This window comes from Plectropomus leopardus, chromosome 13, assembly GCF_026936395.1.
Source record: "Plectropomus leopardus strain MGB_pleo_1.0 chromosome 13, ASM2693639v1, whole genome shotgun sequence".
In the NCBI taxonomy this organism is placed as follows: Eukaryota; Metazoa; Chordata; class Actinopteri; order Perciformes; family Serranidae; genus Plectropomus; species Plectropomus leopardus.
This window is the reverse complement of record NC_142188.1, coordinates 19919647-19942848: the sequence shown is the minus strand read 5'-3', so window position 1 is coordinate 19942848 and position 23202 is coordinate 19919647. Positions and strand designations below refer to the sequence as shown.

General features: G+C 38.7%; 1 protein-coding gene across 5 annotated transcripts in view; it reads left to right on the top strand.

The window, feature by feature from the left end:
* Positions 1 to 23202, top strand: part of khdrbs2 (KH domain containing, RNA binding, signal transduction associated 2) — an 82842-nt gene that overhangs the window by 30410 nt on the left and 29230 nt on the right. For all 5 annotated transcript variants that reach the window (XR_015778506.1, XR_015778508.1, XR_015778507.1 and 2 more), the window contains exons 3-5: positions 1382 to 1498; positions 8675 to 8821; positions 20757 to 20884. Coding sequence is in view for 2 of the 5 variants with exons in the window: in XM_088086778.1 (XP_087942904.1) it covers positions 1382 to 1498; positions 8675 to 8821; positions 20757 to 20884 (392 nt within the window). In the remaining 3 variants the exon portion in view is untranslated. The remainder of the gene's footprint in view (positions 1 to 1381; positions 1499 to 8674; positions 8822 to 20756; positions 20885 to 23202) is intronic.

Sequence of the window (23202 nt, the reverse complement as noted above, 5' to 3'; positions counted from 1 at the left end):
GCAGAGTGGCTCCAGACATTCATTAGCTTAATGAAAACAGGCCACACTTCTTCTACCGCCCAGCGAGCGCGTTCTCGACTTAGCCGCAACGACCATCTGCTCTCAAGCTCCCTGCCAGCTATAGGATAGTCCTGTCAAAGCAGCCCCTGTGAAGAAAGGCATCCACAGAGGTGCCTTAATCATTCAGATCAGAGGACAGGCAAGGACAGTAGGGATGCTTTTTTTTTTTTTTTATTAAGATGGTCTCTGCATCCCCTGGCGCCTCCCTAACCTGAGATGTAGCATTCACTCGTGATGTTAATGATGTTCATGAAAAAGGCTGAGTGTGCAGTTGTCGGAGTTGAGTTGCAGCAGCCACACAGCTGGCACTGAAGTTATTATCCGCTCAGCCACTGTGGGAGAAGCTGCTTTGTGAAAAGGTTAATATCATTTTAGGGTTGGCCAGAGTATGTTGTGGTGGGCGGCTGACCACCTGTTCAGCTCTGGAGGTGGTCTCTTATCATCTCATCCAGGAGCAAGCATTTGAAGGTCGAACCATTTATTACAATTAAAAAAAGTAGTGTGTGGGATAATATAAGCTGCCTTTATGAGCTTGTTTTAAGTTGTGGAAGATTTTCTCATTTTCTAATTGATCTTTGGCTCTCATTTTCTCCAAAAACGACCCATTTGAGTTGCGAGCTTCACCTCTCAGATTAATCATCGCTAATCTCAGCAGTGTTGCGCCTTCAAAAACCCAGAGCTACTTTTCTCAATATGAACACTAGCTGGTGCACAGCGAGAGGGAAATGATAGTCAGAGCCCCGAGGCCTGAATCTGATAGTTTGTCATCTGGATAGTATTACTTAATTTCCCACTGGGAAGAAACTCATTATTTTTGACTTTATCTCAGCACTGACCTCTGAAACAGTCTCAGGAACGTTATTGGTTTGAGCCCATGCTCCCTTTTCCTTTTTTTTTCGCCTCTGCACGACATGGATGACCCTAAACGCCAATAAGATACACGACTAGCAAGGACACAGTTCAAGCAAATGGATGGATGCATGCGTTATATCGGACTGCAGCTGAGAGTCCTGCTCACCTCTAATGTGCTACATACAGAGCACGTTTCTATTGATTTATCACAGGCTACATTACAGCTTTTTCTCACATGATGAATGGTGAATGGAATGTGAGATTATATTGATAATAGATGAATAATGGCCAGCCGACATCTTTTATGGTTAACCTTTTCTTCAAGTGGATCAAATTCTTTTAACATTCAACGCATAAAGACTGAAACATTTCTCTTCACGTATCAGTCAGCATTTTCATTTTTTATCCTCTTACATATGTTAGAGACATTGATAAGGAGTCTGATTGCTTTTTTTCTCATGTGTCACAGTTTAATTTTGTCGGGAAGCTGCTGGGACCACGGGGAAATTCTATGAAACGATTACAAGAGGAGACAGGCGTGAAGATGTCCATCCTCGGCAAAGGGTCCATGAGGGATAAAGGCAAGGTAAGATATCGATTTGTGTTGAAATATGGTTGTCGGCCTGGTCCAAGATATGGATCAAATGGAAATATTTACAGAAACGGAGTGCTTGAAATTCCACCAAAGCACAGAAGAATATTCTAACCAACAACTGAGCATTAACTGAGATGAATAACACCCAGAGCAGAATTAATAGCTTTCAGCTGACAAGCATATGTAGGAGAAAATGGGGATGTTTTCCTGTGTGTTGTTTCATAGCATATTCTGTAATAGTCAATTATAAATGCCAAGTAATGAATCTCTTTGCCAAAGTCATTTATCCTGCTGACTTGTGGTCCCCTGGAGCCAAACTTATCCAAGCGTGTACAAAGACAGTCTGCTGGATCTGGTTTTCATGCTCTTAACAGGTCTCAGTGTGATGCTATAGAGTTACATTGCTATTATTACTGTAGCCTCTGATTCTGACATCTAGACATGACAAAAGGCTTGCAGTGTTACCACCTCTGGAAACTGGAGCTGCATTTCAATACGTCAGAATATATTTAGGGTAAAATACTGCAGAGGCCTTTACAACTAATTTTAAAGCCTCTATAGTCAATATTTTCAAGATAAAGATGTATCAAAATGGCGATGTGAAAGAATTCCCTAGGATAATCACGTGGATCTGCGGCACTCTTCAGCTTTACAGAGCTTCATAGCGGATTTCAGCTTCTTCTAGGGGCAGACTGGCAACAAAAAGCAGCCCAGGAATTTGCTGTCAAGGGGCCCTAATTTGATACACCAAATACAAATTGACATAACATGTTTGTCTATCAAAAGCGCCTGGCTGCCAGCAGGGAGCCAATATAGTCACTCAAATCTCTGCGGTAAAATTACTCGACACTACAACTGTGGTGCACCCATATACTGACAATCATGGTGCACAGACTGAGCTGACAGAGAGAGCAAGCAATGGACTTGGTGAAGTTAGTACAAGGAAACATGTGACTATGTCCGTTTTTCAAGACAAATTGTTAAGTGTATGTAATGCCAAGGTTGGGGAAAAAAAGTAGACTGGTGTGTGCACCTCACAAGACTGGCCCAGTGGGGAAATCTCACTGGGCTTGTTTATCAAGAAGTCTTACCTTACTGTTTATTCACTCTCACCCCATAGCATCCTTTTCAGCCGCAGCAGCTGTTCACAATGAAAAAGCTTGAAAAACAAACTGTACACTACCTGCTCAACACCAAACAGCAGACAAACACAGTTAGCTACTCGCCGGTGAACACAGTGGATCACTGTGCAGCTAAAGGGACAGATTTTTCCCTCAGGAGTTGGCACAGAGCTAGAAGAGGTTCATTACTGGCATTACATTCACCTAATGGATAGAAAGACAACTGCAAATAAATGTTGCTGTTGATATGTCACTGTTGTGTTCATATCTTGTTTTGGCTTAAGTTGCCCATTAATTGTAAAAGCTACACAATTGGAGTTGTATGTGCAATTCAGATATCCAAGCTTTGACACTTTGTAAAACAAAATATAACACAGTAAGAAACACCATTTTATTCATAAATAAGTGAGACATTCTTGGCCTCAGAAACATCAGATGACAAACAACAATTTTGAGGTCCATCACATGACCTTCCTCAGCAGAAGGAGAAGTTTTCATGGACGTATATAGGAGGTGCAGTAGGCTAATAAAGTATATGTACAGTAATAAAGTACAGCAGTTTATTACTGTAATTGCTATATACTGTTGGTATAAATCTTTTCCAGCATCCAATCATTGGGGCCTGTAAAATGTGCAATTTTGAACCATATAATCGTATGGATGACTAAGCTTTTCTGTAAGTCAGCGTAATAAAGCCTCAAATTCATCAACAACTGTATGGCTTTGTAATTAAAAATTACCAGTAATACTTTTTTGCATGGATTTCCATTCAGGCTTAATTGTGAGGCTCAAAGTCTTTGCTCTGACGAAGACTAAAGGCACTGAGACGTTTCTTTACCATCACATTTCTGAATGTGCCTTGGCCGGAGCAAGAGTTCATTTAAAATTTTGGCTTCCTGCCACTAAGTCCATTCAGTTCACTCATGTGCTGCATTCACTTGTCTGCGGTGTGTAAAACTAAAGAGGTGCTAAAATATACGCAAAATAATAGTGTATTTACATGCATGCACTGCTTCTGTTAGGATACTGCACTGCACACTACAGCATGACTTTTTATTGTTTAATAAATCAATTTCTAAGTGTCACTACCACTATCATCATGTCTGTTTCACTTGCAGTTTTAGTCTGAGGGTGATTCATGGTGCTGTGTGCAGCAAAAAGAAAAATAACAGACCTCTAACTTTTGTTTCTTACCAAGGGCTGGCTATATAACGATCTGATTTAGTTAGCTGTTTTCTGTGTGCTGTATTGATTTTGTGTACAGTCTGGGCAAATCTGAAGGACTCTGTGATGAGACTGACACCTAAAGGTCATGACTGAAAGGCAGCCTGCCACTCGAGGCAGCTTGGCTGTACCAGTGTGATACAGACATTGCAAAAGTCCCATTACAAGCAAAAGTTGTCATCACACATCTCTGCCATCTCATCCAGTTCATCAGCAGGGTGCATCTGTCTTGCCGCAGGGTAAAATCTCAGGTTTGGAAATTTTGCATCAGAGCAGCACACCCACACATATTAGACCATATGCTCAATATAACACCTTGTGCACAGATATTAGCCTGGTTAACATGGTGCTGAGTCATAGAGGTAACACAGAGTCCTCAATCCACCTCTCTGACTCAAGACTGTGTACCAAAGCTAACACTGCAAGGTTAGAGAGAATTTTATGTCTGAGTTCTTGAGGTCCTTACGACAGTGCAAACATTATATTGATTAAACACATACATACTGCAGCCATGGTAACTTAAGTATAGATTACTTTACAACACGTCAAAGCTGCACACCTTTTTGGGGGGAATAGAAAACTGAAGATCCAATAGATGTCAATGCAATCTGACGTATGGTTAGGTTATAATTCTGACACTTTGTATGTATTTATTTCTTGTTTGAAAAAACATTTGTTTTATGGACACAACATGAGCATTTCTGATAAATTAACAAATGAAGGTTGATCATGGTGATGTCCCTTCAGTCTTCATCTATCCAAGTGGGTCAAAGACTCAACACAGTGGCCAGATATCATTTATCTGGACATCTATTTAATTAATAAATTGTTAGACCAAGTGCTGTCTGTAAATAAGAATTAATAGATATCAATAGCCAGTTATTTGATCTAGGCTGGGCAAACCCTTCTCATTCCCAGGTCCTCATTTACCAATGCTTTTGCCTCCCTAATGTCTCAAATAGACACACAAGTCATCTTTTAGCATCAGTAAATGACGCACAAAGGTTTTCAGGCTGAAACACATTGTAACACAAGATAAACACTGTCAAACATTGTGGTTAGCTTTGAGCTAGAAAACTGCTTGGTTAGGTTTTGAAAAAACATTTTTTTTAAAAAAGTTAGAATATGTATGCAACGTTACATAAATATATCATACACCTAAGCAAGTAACGTAATGCCTATGTTAAAATAACAGACTTTTGCTTTAACACAGGACACAAACAGCAGTCTCCTGGGTGAAAGTCTGTGTTTGTTTGACCCATCCATGCAGACTTTCTTGCTCTTGATACTATGTCAGTTGCTCTCAGGGTCAAATATTTCCGCGGATGGGTTTACATTGAAGTTAGTTGAGCCTAGTGCGTCTCATAGAGATGCTAAAGTGTGCCAGTATTACACACACACAGGAGACTGACGAAGCACTGATGATCTGGAAAGAAGAGCGTGTGACGGTTTGATGCTGCTATACTGATGACTATAATGCAGCAGCCTCCTACACCAGCTAGCTATCAGTCAGTAGCAACTGCCACCAGCATCATTTCGCAATTCACCCTCTGAGGGCCAGTCTGAGCCAGTTAACCCGCCACACAACAGCTTTTGGCGCTTGCCCATCTCTCGTCTGATGTGACAGCACGTTTTTTCCCCAAAAAAGTGGGCGATGCCCATCTGGTCTATAGGTCTGTGCGGTCAACCCCTGCTTTAAAACTCTCCCAAACATTTCAGTAACAAACTTATTGAAACAACTCTCAGACATGATCATCTGCCCATATGGAGGTTTTGATCTGATCCATAATGACTTGACATAACGGCTCTCTGGCAGTGACTGTGAGGCCCACTGAAATTTTAGAAGGGATTTTTTTAACTAAAGCTGATTTTTTCCTGGAGGGTGGAGAACGGCCCTGTGATAAAAGGACAGAAGTTTGACTCCCCAGACTGGTGGGGTGAGTGGCACTTGCCCTTGTCTTAATGGCCCCCATCAAAGTGTCCTCGAGCGAAGCACTCAACGCCCAACTATGCAGTGCACGATAAATGAACATTGGTTTAAAGAATATACATTTTGGCATTATTTTATAATCAACACATTGTTTGGTATGTAGCAGCTGCATTTGCAATATAATTAGACAGAACATCTCCACTGCAGGTCTGACATCACCTTCAATTATGTGTTCAGTGTAGAATTGATTTTACAATGTAACTAGTTCATTTTAAAACACAGTTAGGACTTGCCCCAAGCTATATTACAAATCTTTTAAGCCTTTAAAGCCAGTGTGAAGCCTCAGGCGGTGGCCCCTCAGGGCCTGGGTTAAGACTGAAAGGTGATTGGGCTTTTCTTGTCATCAGACTTTGGAACAGTTTGCATGAGTAGCTTAAATCGACATCTTTTGTTTACTTCAGTGGCTTTTTGTAGACTCACTTTAACTCAATGCCCCCCATCCAAACTCAACATTCACCTCTTTGCATTTCTATTTTCTTTTTCTATGTTTTTACCGTTTATCCTGTGGTGCTCCTGCTTTAAGTCTGCAGAGGCGATCACCACACAGTTATGTAAGGATGAGCTGAACACACTGAAGAGCTGCAGTAACACATTAATCAGGTTAATGCGAGACGTTTAGCCAGTCAGAAAGACATATTTGAATAAGAAATTCTGTTTTGTTTCAATGTTGCAATTTTATTAAATATTTTTGGTTTGTTTTGTTTAGGACCATTCTTGGTGATAGCTATAGGATTTCTAATCAGAAAAAGACAATCTGGAAAACCTACCAAACCTTTTCTCAATGCTCATGTTCCTCAGATTTTGGGAGAGTAATCTTATAATCAGTGTAGAAAGAGAAATTGAACTGCACCGTCTGTTTGTCAGGGTGACACCTGCATCACTTCCCTCTCCACTCTCTTATGTCTCCCACACAGACAGAAGGATCTCTGTGTGTGTCTGCTGTTTTATTTATCAAACCTGTCATGTCTTACCTGTCCACCAGGTGTCCACAGTGTGGCTTCCTCCCCAGCCCACCTGTCCCTCATCTGCCAGTCTGTCTGTTGCCACGGCAGCTGCACCTCATTACTTTGTTAGTTTTTGTTCTTTTACTGTTTGCCTGCTTTTGCCTTGTTTGTGATACAGAACTTTAATATTTTGTCTTGCGGTTGTCTCTTTTACCTTTTTGAAGGGCAATATTTGTCATTTTGTTGCTTGATTTATTAACTTGTGGACACTCAAATTCATAAATAACAGCGGTTACCAGTTAATTTCCTGACCAACAAGATTATCTGAACTAGCCTGTAGCCTTCACAATGTCTGGATCACAAGATGCCAATCCATTTAAACTTTCCTGGGGGCTATTTTTGAGCAGAACCTGCAGAGCCATATCTGTCTGGAAAAAAGCATTCACTAACAACGTCCCTGGTGCCAAGCTCAACTATCTAGTCTGTTATTCTTCTCCTTTTTTTCTGTGGTTGTCAGATCAGCAGTAATTATTCTCTAGAAGTTATTCCTTATGCAAGGGAGGAAAAGGCCACATATCATTCAGAAAGGTTTTTGTGTGTGGTACAAGTGTCTTTCTGGTGATGAATGTAGTGATCGCTCAAGTGTCTTCTTGAATTGAAACTAAATCAAAAATGTTTCAGCTATAGTTTGCCTTTCCAAAAGAGGTTTATGATGAAAGGAGGGATAAAGGGGGAGTTGTGTGTCACAGCAAAACTTCGAACAGGAATACTTGAATGTAGATGTTGAACTAAGCTGGCAGTTTGGCTCTACAGCTGGAGATGTCAGTTTGTTTGTTGAGCAGTCTGCCTCTTTGTACCAGACTGAAATACATTAACAAGGATTTTTAAAATGTATCTTATTGGATTTTATGAATTATAGTTTTATCTAATGATTTTATGATTTAACCTCTTAATTTTTGTTTTAACTGTTTTTGAATGTCCTTTTATAATGAATTGCCTTGCTGGCCTGTTTATTCTCTCTGTTTTATGTGCTTATAATGTCCTTAAGGTAAAGCACATTGAGCAGCTTTTCTTTTATAAAGGTGTTATATGAATCAAGTTTATTATCATTATTGTTTTTATTATTATTACTATTATTAGCAGTATTATTATTATTATTATTATTATTATTATTATTATTATTATTATTATTATTATTATTATTATTATTATTAGTAGTAGTAGTAGTAGTAGTAGTAGTAGTAGTAGTAGTATTTAGCTAAAACCACTGTAGCTAGAAGCCCCTCAGCTCACAGAGCCACCAACATTTTCAGTGCCAACCTTCAGTGGGTAGTGTCCAAAAATAAGTCCAACCTGTCAGTCAGTCAGTCATTCTCTATAACCGCTTGTCCTAATAAGGGTCGCGGGGGGGCTGTAGTATGTTTTATCAGGGTGAGGGTTTCTGGCTCAACTCCACCTACTACCAAGGTGCACTATAAAGGGATATATTTCAAAAGAGGACAAAGCTCCAACAACAATTTAAGAGCAACACGTTTTGGCAATTAAAAACACATTTGTCTTGCATAAATTTGTTTTAAACACTACAAGTGTTGCTGGAGCTTCAACGTCTAAAAGTATGTTTTAGCTATCATATATTTAATTTTTGTACTGAGGATAAAAATCAACAGGTCCCAATCATTCAGTATCAGCACAGTTTATGTGCTTTGTTTTGTCAGCCTGCAATATAAAGAGCACTGACTTATAAATGAATATTTTATGACATGCCATTACAGTACAATTAGTACACATTTATTGTATTTGGTATTTGTTAAAATTTGCATGTTATTAAACTACATGTATTTTCTTCTATGAATGCAAATCCTTCACTTCACGTTTCTTGCTTTCACAGGAGGAAGAGTTAAGGAAAAGCGGGGAGGCCAAATACGCCCATCTGAGTAACGATCTTCATGTTTTAATTGAAGTCTTTGCTCCACCTGGAGAGGCCTATTCCCGCATGAGTCACGCCTTGGAGGAGATAAAAAAATTCCTAGTTCCAGTGAGTTTAATTCTTCATCTTATTTTTTCCTCCTAATTTTTATTCCTGTGCAGTGCATGAACGTAAGACATTCCTGCTGCCTTGATAACTCCTCCGAGAGTTTACAGTATCCAAGGTTTGTTAACAAAGAGTAAGATACAAGCGTGACATTTTTCTCTGCTCTACAAGTACTACCCTGCACTGCATGCGCTTACTTATAAATGAAAAATAATGTATTCAGCAATTAAAGTGCAGTATAGAGAAACTTGCAAGTCTCCAGCAACTTACAGCCTGGAGAACTTAGCAATAATTAATGTGCGTGTTGTGTACTCTTGCTGAGTCTAAGCTGTAAATATTAATCAAGCTTTGCAAATGTGACAAGCCTAATAGAGGAATTGTGCTGCATGAGTCTACTTTATGGAGTTTATGCTCTTTCCTATAGCTAGCTGATGTTCTTACAAGTCTTACATGTCAGCTCATTGGGCCAGGAGGATGATGATACTGCATCTCGCACCGAGCAGTTCATGCCCCTCCAAATACAAATTACTTAACGCTGTCTGCCAAAAAACAAGAAGAAATGCAGGGTTATCAATCCACTCCTGATGTTTCTGTGTGTTCGCTTTCAGGAAGAATACTTTATATAATCACTGCACGTCTCCCGTATCAGATTTTGCCTTCAAAAAGATGGCAAATATTTCAAAACAAGTCTAGTAAAAGTGTTTGTTTCCCTGTTTGCAGGCTGCGAGCAAGTTTAGGTTTATTGTAGTAAAGTGAAAACAAGGATGAGGGGCAACACTGACACCATTAGACTTGCCTGAGTTTACCCCATTCTTGTTTCCACCCCTCGGTGCTTTCATACGACTCCTCACATCGGCTCATGAGCGTCATTATCTGATGGTGCAAACAATTACGATGAGAAGTCAGGCCTGAAAAACAGAACAAGTGCCCACTGTACAGTGATGCATGCATCCAGAGTGCATATTGGAACTGTTAACACGCTCATACAGTATGTTAAAGCAAGTTTTGTGAACTCCTATGCTGAGCTAACATTCGGCAGATTGGTGGTGTAAATGCCCACCAGGCGTACATTTTCTCAGAAATGCTAATTTGCTTCAGCGTCCTATTTGTGCTCTGATGCGCTTTGCACTGTGCGATTCACACCAGCCTGTTCTCGTAATAAAAGGGTCAGATCAGCAGGGGCTTTTATGTATCGCTGGTGTTGTTGGGTAACTACATAAACTGCAGTAAATACAATGCTTTACATCCACACACACTCTCTCCAAGAATATAAATATACTGCTGGCAGAGTCTCAGCTCTGGCTTCATTGCAGTACCTTGAGAATAGATGAGGTATTGTGTACTCTGAATTATTCTAATAACAGTGCAGCAAGGTTTTCTAATTAGTGTACACGCAGGACTGGCTGTAATACCTTTCTTTTTAAATAGGCACACACATTCAATAAGCACAGACAGTTTAGGCTAGATAGTTTGAATCTTTTGTGAAAATCTGCCAGCAGAACTAATGATGCAGGGTGACCAAGGAAGAACCGATTCAATAAGATTTAACTAAGTGACAAAAGAGCTGAAAATCATAACAGTGGATGAGAATGCACAGTCTGCCATATTTGGGAAAATATGGTTAGTAGCAGGTGGAAAATAAAACGTCCAATGCTGATTTGTTAAAAATGCTAATCCATACTGAAAGGATGAGTGCATCACATTCATTTTTGCTATATCTTGCTAATCAGATGTTACATTTGCCTCCTCACACTGTCTTTCATAGTGATTATAGACAAAACCCCAGCATATTAAGAAAAGGGGAAAGCATCACTTTGTCCCTAAATTCAGGTTATATTGTGTCCACAAGTCAATAAAAACACATAAAAATTAAAGACTGCACCATCTATTTTACAGCACATGCTTGCTGCTGCAGGGATCTTATGGATTTGCAAATAAACTGCACATAATGTAACACAACAGGCATCCGTCAGTATCCATAGTGACAGATGTTTCCTGCCTCTGGTTAAGAGTGGCAAGTGTGCCCTGCTGTTTATCCTGTTTTTATTGCTGCACTGTGTATTAACAGAGATGTATACTGTGTTGTCAGAGTGCAAATTCATATAAATTGCTATTGGGGATCTGTTTGGTTGAAAATAATCAGCATGGGTTTAATGACTTGTAAATATTGTTAATTCAATTCCTTATTTTTATATTTCCAAAAGGAAGAATAATTTAAAGTTGTTCATTCGATTGTAATTAAAAGGGAACTCAATTTTACAGATTGAAGTCTGTCAACTGGTGTTGGAGAGTACTACGGCATAAGCTTAAAAAAAAAAGTATTAAGCCTTTTGTGGCTCTAGGGGAAACTGTTTCAGGTAAGGCTGCAAAAAAAATATATTTTTTTATTGTCATTGCGTTATGAACTTGAGAGGTAAACACATCGCAAAAGACTGCAATGATGAACTTTGAATATAGCAACAACTATAGCTAGACTGTAGCTTCACAGTCGCTCGTAGTCTGAACACAGCGTTAGGCGTCGTCTGAGTGTGTAGAATCTGCACACATCTGAGTGAGGTTTATCAGACTAGTGCTTAGGGTTGCAACAGTATGACAATTTTATGGTATAATAACGACCTCAGAAAATATTGCGGTTTCATCATATTACAGAATTATCATTTTCAGTCAAAATAAACGTTAGAGGAATGAAAATTGAAGGGTTACTTTTGGTCAAACAAATGTTTTTATTACTATAACTAATACAAATTTTTACAGGAAGTATGTGTAAAAAGTCTAAAGTCCAAAAGTCTAAAAAAACTAAATTAAAGGTAAGAAAATCTCTGTCCAGTTGACTTTTTTTTCTTTCAATATCGTAGATAAGCAAATGTACACAGTATGATAACCTTCAATTTTCATGTCATATACCTTGAAAGCCTTAAGTGTTAAGATGAGTGCAGGCAAAAGTGCGAATGCAAGAGAAGACCTGATGCCTAAAAAGCAGCACGTTAGCCCTCCGGCAATATTTTTAGAAGAGGAGAGACTGAAGCACTTTCTTTATTACATATATTATTGTTGTCACGATATTCAACGTTATCGCTTAACATATTTACTTTATATTGTGCAACCCTAGTGTGAAGTCTGATAAATTGCAATCTTAAATTGGCTGACTACTTTTTTAGGGTACCAGACATCAGCTTGTAGTCAGCTCAGCATGTAAAAGGCAGAATGCACCAAACAAAAGTGGCCCAGGAGGAAAGATGGACTGAATTTATGATCCAGATACAAACATGCCTGATTCGAGCCAGCTGGTGTGCAACACTATTGCTTCTCTCCAGCGGCCCACCAGGAAAACTAGCACTGCTCCTGTGGCCAGTCTTCCCCTGCTGGTGTGACATTATGCTTCAGAAACCAAAGTGATGCAGCCGGCAGGATCACAGAGACGGGTAGCTGTTTCCCACAAAGCCACATGTGTAGTTAAGTGACTTATACCGCTGGGTCTAGCTGAAAATGTGCCAGAGCATGTGAGCTGAGGTGAGGGACTATATGCTGCACTCCTCTCTCCTCCCATCTATCCTTGAACAAAATCTCAAATGTACTCCATCTCCTAACAAAGCAAATTCCGTTTTAATGTGGCATCAGGCCTGTAATGTCAGAAAATAAATGTCATAACCCTGTAATTTAACAAAACTTGCCTCCCACTGAGCTCATAACTGCAAAATAGGAAAAATAATACTCACTTTCTTTTCTTCTGATTTGAAAAGCCCTCAGTATGTGGTGTGTGCACACTTCTTATAATGTTAATCACATTTTTAGAAAAAAATATCACAATCACATGAACAGGCTATGTGACCAGTTGCAATTCCAATTTCACATGTATAATTAGTGTATGTTGTGTTATTCATTTCGACCTCCTGAGCAGAAATAGAACTCACGAGCAGCCAAGAAGTACAGTTTGTCTGACTGTGAGCTTTATCAGTCGTTGGAGCCAGTAAGGAGAGAAAGCTTGTCTGAACGGGAGCCCTCAGATCTGCCGTGAAGCAAAATCTGACTACAGAAATGCTGTCAGCGCTGTCAGCTCCCAGTTATGCACCCAAGAAAAGAAAAAAAAATGCAAACAGGAACCTAATCAGTGCAATACTATAATACATACAGGCTGAAAAGCTCTGGAGAAGGACACAAGCTCCTGCTCTCAGTCGGATGAGTTTGTGGCCTTCATCTCGGGCCAAACTGCATTGCATTTTGGCAGACAGAGTGTGACACAGATGCTCAAACAACATGTGGTAGTAATTTGTTTTTGCATAAAGTCAAATGCGAAGTCAAACTAAAATATTCATGCAATTAAAACTGACCGTTTTTTGTATGAACTGAAGTATTTAATCCATGTGATCCCAAAGAACGTGCCTAAGCTTCAGCACTGCAGACTGGCCTGGTGTTGCAGAGCCATGCACTTATGTACAATTACCTGCATTATCATCTCCAGCAAAGATCGAGACTGCTTCAGTGTTCCTAACAATACAGGTGCCAACTTTGCCATGGAAATGACGGAGGTTCAATATCTATTGAGTTAAATTTGTAAGAACTCAATGTGAAAAAATACATTTTTTACTATGAAATAATAGTTCATTTTGTTCCATAAAATCGCACTACATGTAATATGAGTATTTGCAACTCTCAGGTATAGGCTCAATTATGCTTTGCTGTATCGGGACCTTAATAGTAGCACTCCACCCCAATCAGACAGAGTGTGCTTTAACACCAAGCAGTTTTTTGTAATTGTTTTTTCTGAAAGTGAAGCGCTAACTGCTTTTGCCTTGACTTGTTTTTCCACTCTATGCACCTCGCAATTCTGCACAAGTGTCCTGAACACCTTTAGTAGAAAAAACTTCCAATTCAAAGTGAAAAAATGCCCAATGTCATTTTTTTCCCACCATCCAATTAGATAAATTAAGAGCCTTCTGTGGTGGCAATGAAGACAAGTAGTACAGTACATGGTTTGTGTGAACCAAATGTTAGCTCACTTTCAACATCCTCGTAGGCAAGCTGCAAAACATATCTGAACACTTTGTGGCCTCAACAACATTTTTCAACCCATTATCAGGCCCAATGTTTGACAGCAGATTGTCACACTGTCTGTAACTCCTGCTAAAATACTGACCATCATTCAGGCGAAGTTCCTGAACTAGCTAGTTACTCCTTGTGATTTCTCTTCTTTCTCATGTGCCCACACAGATGTCCGTTTCCCTTTGACCAAGTGTCCTTTATGTAGACTTAAAGGTACAGATCTGTGAGATTGCTGCCCTGCAAAATAGCAGGTGAACTAAGGCCAGACGATTTAATGGTTGCCTAGCAGTGATTATTTTAAAAGATGCGGTGCACTTATGGTTTTGTAAACTGTGTATTCAACATCAAGCAACACTATGGTCATGAAGCAGCACAATAAAGTGAAAGCACAGGTCCAAATAATAAAGATTTATAAATATAAACTTTTGGTTTCACCAAGTACAGAATCAATGTCCAGATCTACGCCCAGTTCTTTTGTTAGGAGCTGAAACAAACAGCTCATGCTGAAAATCGAATGGACAAGATGCAGATAAACAGCTGCTGCAGATGCTGCAGCTGCGTCTGCACTTCTGGATCAACTGTGATGGTTTTTCAAACCTTCTTTAGTTGAAAAAATAGTGTTTCGACAAAGCATGTAAATGTACTGTAGGAATTTACTTCCTCCGTCTTGAAAAGGTGTGAAGTTAAAAAAAAAAAACATCTGACTTTACTATTGTTCTGAAATCCCATTCTAAAACAATCAATTCACCATGCACTACTCTTCTTTCCCACTGTTTTTAAAAAGTTTTAATGAATTACGGGCTGTAACAATATTAATCAGAGCAATTTCTGTGTATAGAATTGACACAGATTTAGTATTTGGGCAGTTGTGAAACATACTCATCGTCTGAGGATGCTACTTCTGCAATTTGAGTGCATGTTTGTAAAACCATATGTCCCTGCAAATTGACCCGTGTGCCTGCTGTGTAAGGGAAGATGATGCATCACACACTTCAATTCTGCTCATCCAGCACTGCGAACACGACACTTCGTGAGAGCTTTTTTCTGAAACACCCCATGCATCAGATATGAGAGGTTTGTGAGGTCATCAGGATGGATGGAGTTAGAATGAGTCCTCTGCGGCTGCTGATCTAACTCAAGATACATCTCAACACACATTTTGTCAGCTCTTGGAAACTGAAATCTATTCATTCACATCAGCAGGTGCCCTAAATCTGAATCCCTGAATATGCTGTATATTACCACTGAATTCTTAGCTCTGTCCTTTAAAGAACTGTGTATCAAATAGTCCCTGCACAGAGGTGTAGACGTCCTCTTTAATACTAAAACATATGCATTTGCCAATGTAAATAAATAAAAACATGAAAGTAGGAGAACACACTTAATACATTTATACCATAAATGTATGTAGATGAGGCATAAATTCAGGGTTTCTGCACAAATTCATTTATTTAGGGTGGCCTGCTGTAATGACAACATCTGCCGCCACGTACCGATTTTCTATTCATGGTATTTTTGATTTACTTCACTAGATTTTTGACAAAACAAGTTATTTCCAACCCTGTAGGTGTTTTTTTGCGTTGCAAGGTTCATCAGGAGCACTAATGAAATATATATAGTGTTTGGTTATTTATTGCACTGGGAGCTCAGAACATACTCTGGGCAAAGATGAAATTTAATGATTTTTTTTTTTGCTGGGTCTAAAAGTTTGCATTCACTCGTCTCTGCAGCAGCCTCCTCTCATCCATTAATCAGATCTGATCAGCTCTGATCAGATAAAGTGATCAATTTTCCACCTTGCTACACACACTCCACAAACTGCAGATGACCCCCTATTCCCCTATTTCATGCGCCCCCAATATTGAAACTAAACCTACACCCATGTTCCTGTATCTACTGTGAGTTAACCATATTAGTGATCCAACAAAGCTCACGAGAAAAGACGGAATTTTGTTTCTCTCTCTCTTTATTATTTGTTTCAACTGGCGAAATATAAAATAAAATAAAATCATGTTGCTAGATGCCTGAAGGTTTATTAAAGATACACTGAGAATGATTTTCCAAAAATGCTGAATTCATTTTTATGTGGCATTTTTGCCACATTGACAGTCCAAGAATACAGATGCAGTTCTTTCATAAATGGTCCTGCAGCCAACAGACTCGTATCGCTGAGATATAAGAAAGATAACATGCACAAGGCAAGAAATCAGTCAATGCAGCAGAGACTTGCAGCAGGTAGATCCAAACACAAGAGTGATTGGTATCGCCATGCCTCATGTGCCGGCCCTTGGAGTCTAACTTTAGCTCTGTGAAGGGCATTGTGTGTGTACAAGGTCATGCATGGTCAGAATTAATCTCAGCGAGTAAACAGTCTGACCCGAGAAGCCTCAGCATGGGGTTTATCTTTGTATACTCATGTTAACGCCTCTGTCAACAGTCAACTTTTACAAGCTCTGGCAGATTTGTTGTGCTTTGGATAAGCTGCCAGCTTTCCAATTAAAAGCCCTGCCAGTCTCCTTCAAACCATCAGAACGCTGAAGGCCTTATTAATTCATTTACAAGAGTGGCACATGTGCACGGTGTGTCAAGTGTTTTGGAAATCTACTGTGAGGATTTTCTTTTCGCCATCTACTGTGACATGTGGGTGTCAAAATCTGCTCATCGTATGGTCCTTGTATGACACATATCCTATTACTGTGAGACTGGAGAGCGGGGACAACGTGACAGCAAAATGAGGAAAATGATGAGGAAGTTTGGTGGCTTATGTGTAAGGTGTATAAATATGCAATTCTTGGGGTGTTATGGTGGAGTAGTGGAGAAGATGCAATCTGCATTGAGTAAACTCTGAGGTCGCTTGTATGGTTTCAGCTGGGGACCTTTTTTGCATGTCATTAGGGCTGCAACTTGAAAGAGGGTGGTTATAGGCACATCAGACACTAGGTGCAAGGCAATCAAAAAACAGCGTACATGAAGAAAAAGGTAACATTTGAACTGACAAAGATCCAAGCAGGATCAAAACGTTTTCCTAAATAAACTTGTGTGACATAGAGTAAATGTGCAGATGTTACATTTTAAGTCATCAGGGGTGCAACTAACAATTATTTACCATTAACTGATTAGTTGTTTGGTTTATATAATGACATAAAATAGTGAAAAATGGCAACTGTTGTTTCCCAAAGCCAAGATGACATCCTCAAATGCCGTGTTTTTTCCCCCAAAAAACCACACATTCAGTTTAATGTCATACAGGAGCAAATGAAACAGAAAATTTGCACATTTAAAAAGCTGGGATCAGAGAATTTTTACTTTAAAAAAAGACAGAAAAATCTTCTCAAAACGATTAATCAGTTATCAAATTACTTGGTGATTAATTTAGTGGTTGATAAATATGCTTTGATTTTACGAAGTCACGCTTCTGGTGTTTTAAGTGTCAGAATCTGAATAATTTAGCATCGCTTTACACGTGTAGAGAAATATCAACCTTTCTACAGCTATCAAGCAACACAATGGACTGAAGCACATGTACGAAAGTTTCTTAATGGATTGCTAAAAATACAAAAAATGTGACATCATCTAGTCTAGGATCAAAGTCCAGTCATGTTTTAAGACATATAGGCATATCTGCTTGAAATGAATCTGCTTGTAATAATGTGTCTGTCATAGCTTTCTTTCAGTGAAAACTTTCAGTCTATGAATATGGAAAATTTAAAGGTGCCCTGTGGAGCTTTCTCTCGTAAACAAACAAGATTTCTGTTTACATTCAGTGTTAGTAATAACAACACACTGTGTCTCCTCGAGGTTTAAACAAACATGTTGGGTGCATTTGCTTCCTCATAAAACATTTTCGAAGCGCTGTTCACGTTCATGTTTAATGGCTTCTTCACTGCCCTTTGTTGCCATAGTGGGGACACACACATAAAACATTGCTCTATCACATTAATAGTGGTCAAAAACTCCACAGGGAACCTTTAAGTGTTGGATTGGAGGTTTCTATGTTACACCAGCTTACTGAGCCATTATTAGCTACCAAACTAGCAGGAACAATAACAAAAGTTGTAAATATTCTGGGCTCAGCACAAACTTAGGGGGATCTGGGGGCATGCTATCCCGAGGGGATTTTTTTTCCCATTCATAGCAGCTACATGCACTACTTTTCAAATCATCTCAGATTATAAAATACCCAAAAATCATATGGGAAAAACATGACAGCTGCAAAGGCAAACAAATCATCCTGTAGAGCCAGCACCTAATTGTTCTCCAATTGTCTCTGTCGGTCTGAAACTATAACACAAAAAATGTTGAGGGGAATTGAAGTGAAATACTCTGAATTGAATATTAAGACAACAGAAGAACATTTTTATAGTGAATTTCTTAGGGGAATATTCTGGGCTTTTGAAATAACATTTAGGGTTGGAGCCCAAAAAGCCACCCGCTGACTCCGCCCCTGCAAACTAGTTGCCTCTTATGCACACATCTTAAACTCAAGTTCAAGGTAACCACAGAGGACCATTTCCACTTCAGTAGATTCATGTGACACAGCCTTCAAGTGTCAAAATGAAAATCATTAATATCCAAGCAAAGTCACAAAAAAGTAAAATCATTTTGAATGCAGGGGGACTTTAACTTTTTTGAGATAATGTGGTAAAATTAAAAAAAGAATAACTGATGTTGAAAAGACCCACCAACATTGTCAAACTGTGAATATTATGAATTATTCCACCAAGAGTGTGATTGCCCATTTGGCTGCTAAAGTTGTTGCCTGATAATGAGTTGACAGAAATTTTATACTTTCCACATGTTGAGGCACTAAATGAGTTTCACACTTTTTGTTGTTTCCACATAATTTAAATCTAATAATAGGTTTTTAGTGGAGAGCTGACAGAACTCAGTATTGAAACTATGCAAATGACAGAGTGGTCAAACCCCTGCTGTGATATCCTCGTGTCTCACTCCACTGAGAGTGAGACTTAGAGGTGTAGGTATAACATAATGGAAATACAGAGTGGCAAAAGAAAAGAAGGTGTAACAAATAATGAAAAGGTGACACAATTCAGCAGATTACTAGATTATACTGTAAGTGTGAGCTGTAATCTGATTTGCACAACAAAGCCTGCACACCCATGACGGTTCTGTCCTTTATTTATCAATGGCATAAGCTCATGAGAAACATGCAGTTTATTTCCTGATTAATGCTCATACAGCAATGTCACTCACTCTATGATAAAAAAAAATGAATTTCTTGCTATTTTTTTTATTTTGACTATTTTTAAAAACAGTATATATACAAATATGGCATACTAGATGATAGGGTGCGACCAGTAAATCGGTCTAAAAGTTTTTTTTTGGCCCATACATTGGAATCTGCTTACATATTGTCCAATATGCACAGTATTAATACATTTAACAGAACATAATGCAGAAAAAGATGCTTAGAGTAATGTAAAATCTTTAAAGTCCCAATTAAGTTCACTGTATCAATGCACTGATGTCATTTTTGACAAAAGAATTATTGTATAACTGGAAATATCTTGCCTCCTTTACATATCTTTCTCACAAGTATTTGATAACCATATCTGAGGGATAATTGTATTGCACAATTAAATATATCAACCCTAAATATCTATTATGGGACTAGCTCTAAATGAAAGCTTCTACTGTCTACAAAATTACACAACATTTACGATAATTAATTCAGACTTTACGTGGGCTATCTGACAAATATAACGTTATAAAAGCTTTAGCATTAGTTGAATTGGCCTGTGAACCATGTTCTCCTGGGGTACGGCAACACCACTTGGACAAACCCGACGCAGAACTGCAGTACACCAAAATACTAGCACATATAATAATAATAGCAGATATTTTCTAAGTTATTTTTGACTGTGATTACATGCTAGTAGTTATTTTCGACAGTGGTGTGTAGCTGGGGGTAAATGAAAATTACTGCCTTGTTGTAACTCTTAAACTGTCTCACATTTTTGGACACCACTTCTTGCAAACCGGTTCTACATTGAAATTATTTGAGCTACTATTTATTTAAAAATATGTTTTGGAATGGCAAACTGTGTTTTCTGTGCATGACATCCAGTCATACAGTCAGCGAGAAAGACCAAACAAAGTGTGGCTGTCAGAAACACAGACGACAACCAGAAAAGTTGGTTGGAGCCTCCGATTCTTTGTTGTCATTACAAAAACATTTTGCCCGGGATACCAAATCTTTGGGGCTTTGCTTCTGTGTTTCTGAGAAATAAGCCTGTTTATCTGTCAGCAGTGACAAGATAATGAATACTGCTTTGTCCACTCCCTTATCTGCTACGTAATGATCCGTATCATGTTTGATAATGGGTTGAGGAAAAATTGGTTCGGAATCACAAGATAACGATATTCCACACAAAGTTGTTGAAACTGTCAATTATGGCTGTGTGTACCGAAAAAACATGGAATATTTTCTGTTGCTTTAAAGCGAGAAGAGGTTTTTTTTTTTAAGTTTAATTTCCCTTTTATGTCCTCCTTTTTCTCGGCATACAAGTTTGGGAAATTATTTTGAAATCTTGCCCTGATTTTTTTGAACATTTTGTCATCTAAGAGAGAAAAAAAACCCTTTTTTTCTTTTTTTTGTCAGAAAAACTCTTTTACAATGAATCCACAGTTTTCTTTTTTTTTTGATAAATATTCAAAATCTTTTCCTACATTGTTAATCTCTCCCCTACATTTTGTGCCCAAACACAACCAAAAGAAAATGTTCTTTATTGAGTATTCAACGTTGAGCATTGCCATGCGTTTCCTGTGTGTCAAGATAATTTTGATTAGATGACATTTGCTGCTGTTCCGGGCATATGCTGCAGTCAGAAAACAAATGTCCTTGTTTTTGAGACATGCTGTATTTTGTTTCCCACAGGACTACAATGACGAGATCAGACAGGAGCAACTGAGAGAGCTGTCCCTGCTGAACGGCTCCGACGAGTCGAGCAGAGGGAGGAGTGCACCGGGGAGGAGTGTACGACCAGCAACCACAATAACCACAAGGTAACGCAGTAAATAGATCTGTGTAAAAGAGAAGGGCTCTAAAAGAAGAGGAGAATTTGTGTGAATTCTTTAACCAGGAATTCTTGAAGTTAGAAAAAATTGAAGGTGACTATTTTAATGAAAGATTTCTGAGAAAATGTGTCATTATTTCAGAACACTTATTCTTTAAAAACTTAAATTCATATTAAATAGTTGGGTTTTTTTTGTCTTACAGTTCAAAACTTAAAACAATAATTGATCTTATAATTGTAATTACAGTTAATATAATGGTGAAAATTTATAGTCCACATCATCAGGGTTATTTTCTCAGACTTTAGAAAGCTCCCTTTAACACTCTGCAGATACATTTCTTTTGTCTGTGTTGACGGCAGTTTTTAGTAGTTAAGTTAACTGGAAACTCTTTGCACTGTCCTCGTGCAAAATCTTTCTGGGAAAGTATTACAAGATTCCTAACTAATACCACAGTTTCTGGTATGTTTGGAAATAGGCCCATTTTTTTCACCATTATGATGACATAGATGAGCAACAACAAATGTTATTAATTAATCTAATTATAATATCGGCAAAATAAAATATCCACATGTCTCAATATGCAATATGCAGCCTGGTCTCACTCCCTTATTGTCAAAAAACTTGGTCAGTGGCTCTCTGAGTCTCAAATGGACATACAATGCACCCTTTACCAGGCCTTCAACAACTCCAATCTAAACCCATTCACATCATTTTTACACACTCAGAGTAACGGACCAAGTATAAAGAGCACAAAGTCAACTTTGGGCGGGTTGGATAGGAGGTGGATGTGTCAAATAAGCACAGGACTTTGACCCAAGAGACAGATGTCTGTGTCCCATGTGAAACAAAGAGCCTGTTTAGACCTGGTATTAGCATGTTTTTCAGTGATCCCAACACAAGTGGACAGCCAAGACACATCTCCATTCACACCTGTGGCTATCATGCAGTTATGCAGTCATGCGCAGTTATTAAGTCCACACTTATGCTAACTGCTCAGTAACATGCTTGCCAGGGACATTGTGTCAGTACAGCTGGAGATGTTGCTGTCAGCAAAATTCAACCATTGTCCTTCCATAAAGCAAAATGAAAGACAGTCATGCAACGCTTCATCCAACTCAACATAAAATGGATAAGTTACAAAGCATTAGCACACCATCACCAAAACAACCACCATGTCTTGCATTGATGACATAGTCCTTGTTGGAGATGCATCTCGGCAAGTGGTTTTACTGATCAGATCGCCAGAGACGCATGTTTATTCCAGGTCTAAAGAGGGTGAAAAAGTCAGTGAGTTCATTTGTAACATGAGTTATTAGTCAGGTGAGTCGACTGAAGTGACTGATGTCAACCATCATCGTTTCCTAAACTTGACTTTTTGGTTTTGTTACCTAAACCTAAACGCAGACCCCTTCCACTTAAAAATGCAAAGCAAAAAGCAACTTCTGCCCAAGCATCTAAATATGATGAGTAGAGATGAGATCATGTTGCAATTTAAAATCCTTGTTTTTGAACTTGTTGATAAAATAAAACATGAAACAACTTGTTCCTTTTGAAAATGTTTTTTTTTTGTGTAGACTGTTATTGTTGTTGACTTCTTCCTCTAAAAACGTGAGAAGAGGAAAAAAGAAAGCTCCTTTCAGTGCTACAAATCACGATACGCCTGTTGTCACAGGTTGAGTAGTATTCCTAATGAATAAATCATCTTCATGTGTAAAACCAGTGAAATGCCTCTTTAATGCAGCTCTGTCGTCAACCCCTTTAACTTTACACTCATTTGTAATTCACTGCAGTATGATGCATACTAAAGCTAAATCTTGGTGTGCAGTGTTGTGAATGACAAATACATATTTTAATAATAAAGAAGAAAGTAACCACCTTCATGGTACATTTTCAGATTAACTGGCTCACTGGCAAACATTTCAATATTTCATATAAACTTGTTCTTACCTCTCCTCCTCAGGTTCAGTTTAATAGTTGTAAACAGTATTTCCTTTTTAAATTTTTTCCAGTTATGTCTTCTTCCTAACTCAAATATTAGTTGATTTCCATGTATGTAGCTCAGGGGGATTTTAGGATGCAGGCAGGACCAGAGAAAGAAAAAACTTTATGTTGGAGAGCATTTGATTGGCTTAGCCATGCATGCAGCCGCTGGTGTGAAACGCCTGCCTCTTCCACTCTCCTTTTAAGTTAGTTTTTAGAGCAAATTGTCCGTAATCTACCTGAGCCGTGGCGGTCCCTCAGGAGTAACCAGGTAGAGCTCTCCATGACAGCCTGGCCTAATTCCGGCACCACATGTAGATGAGCTA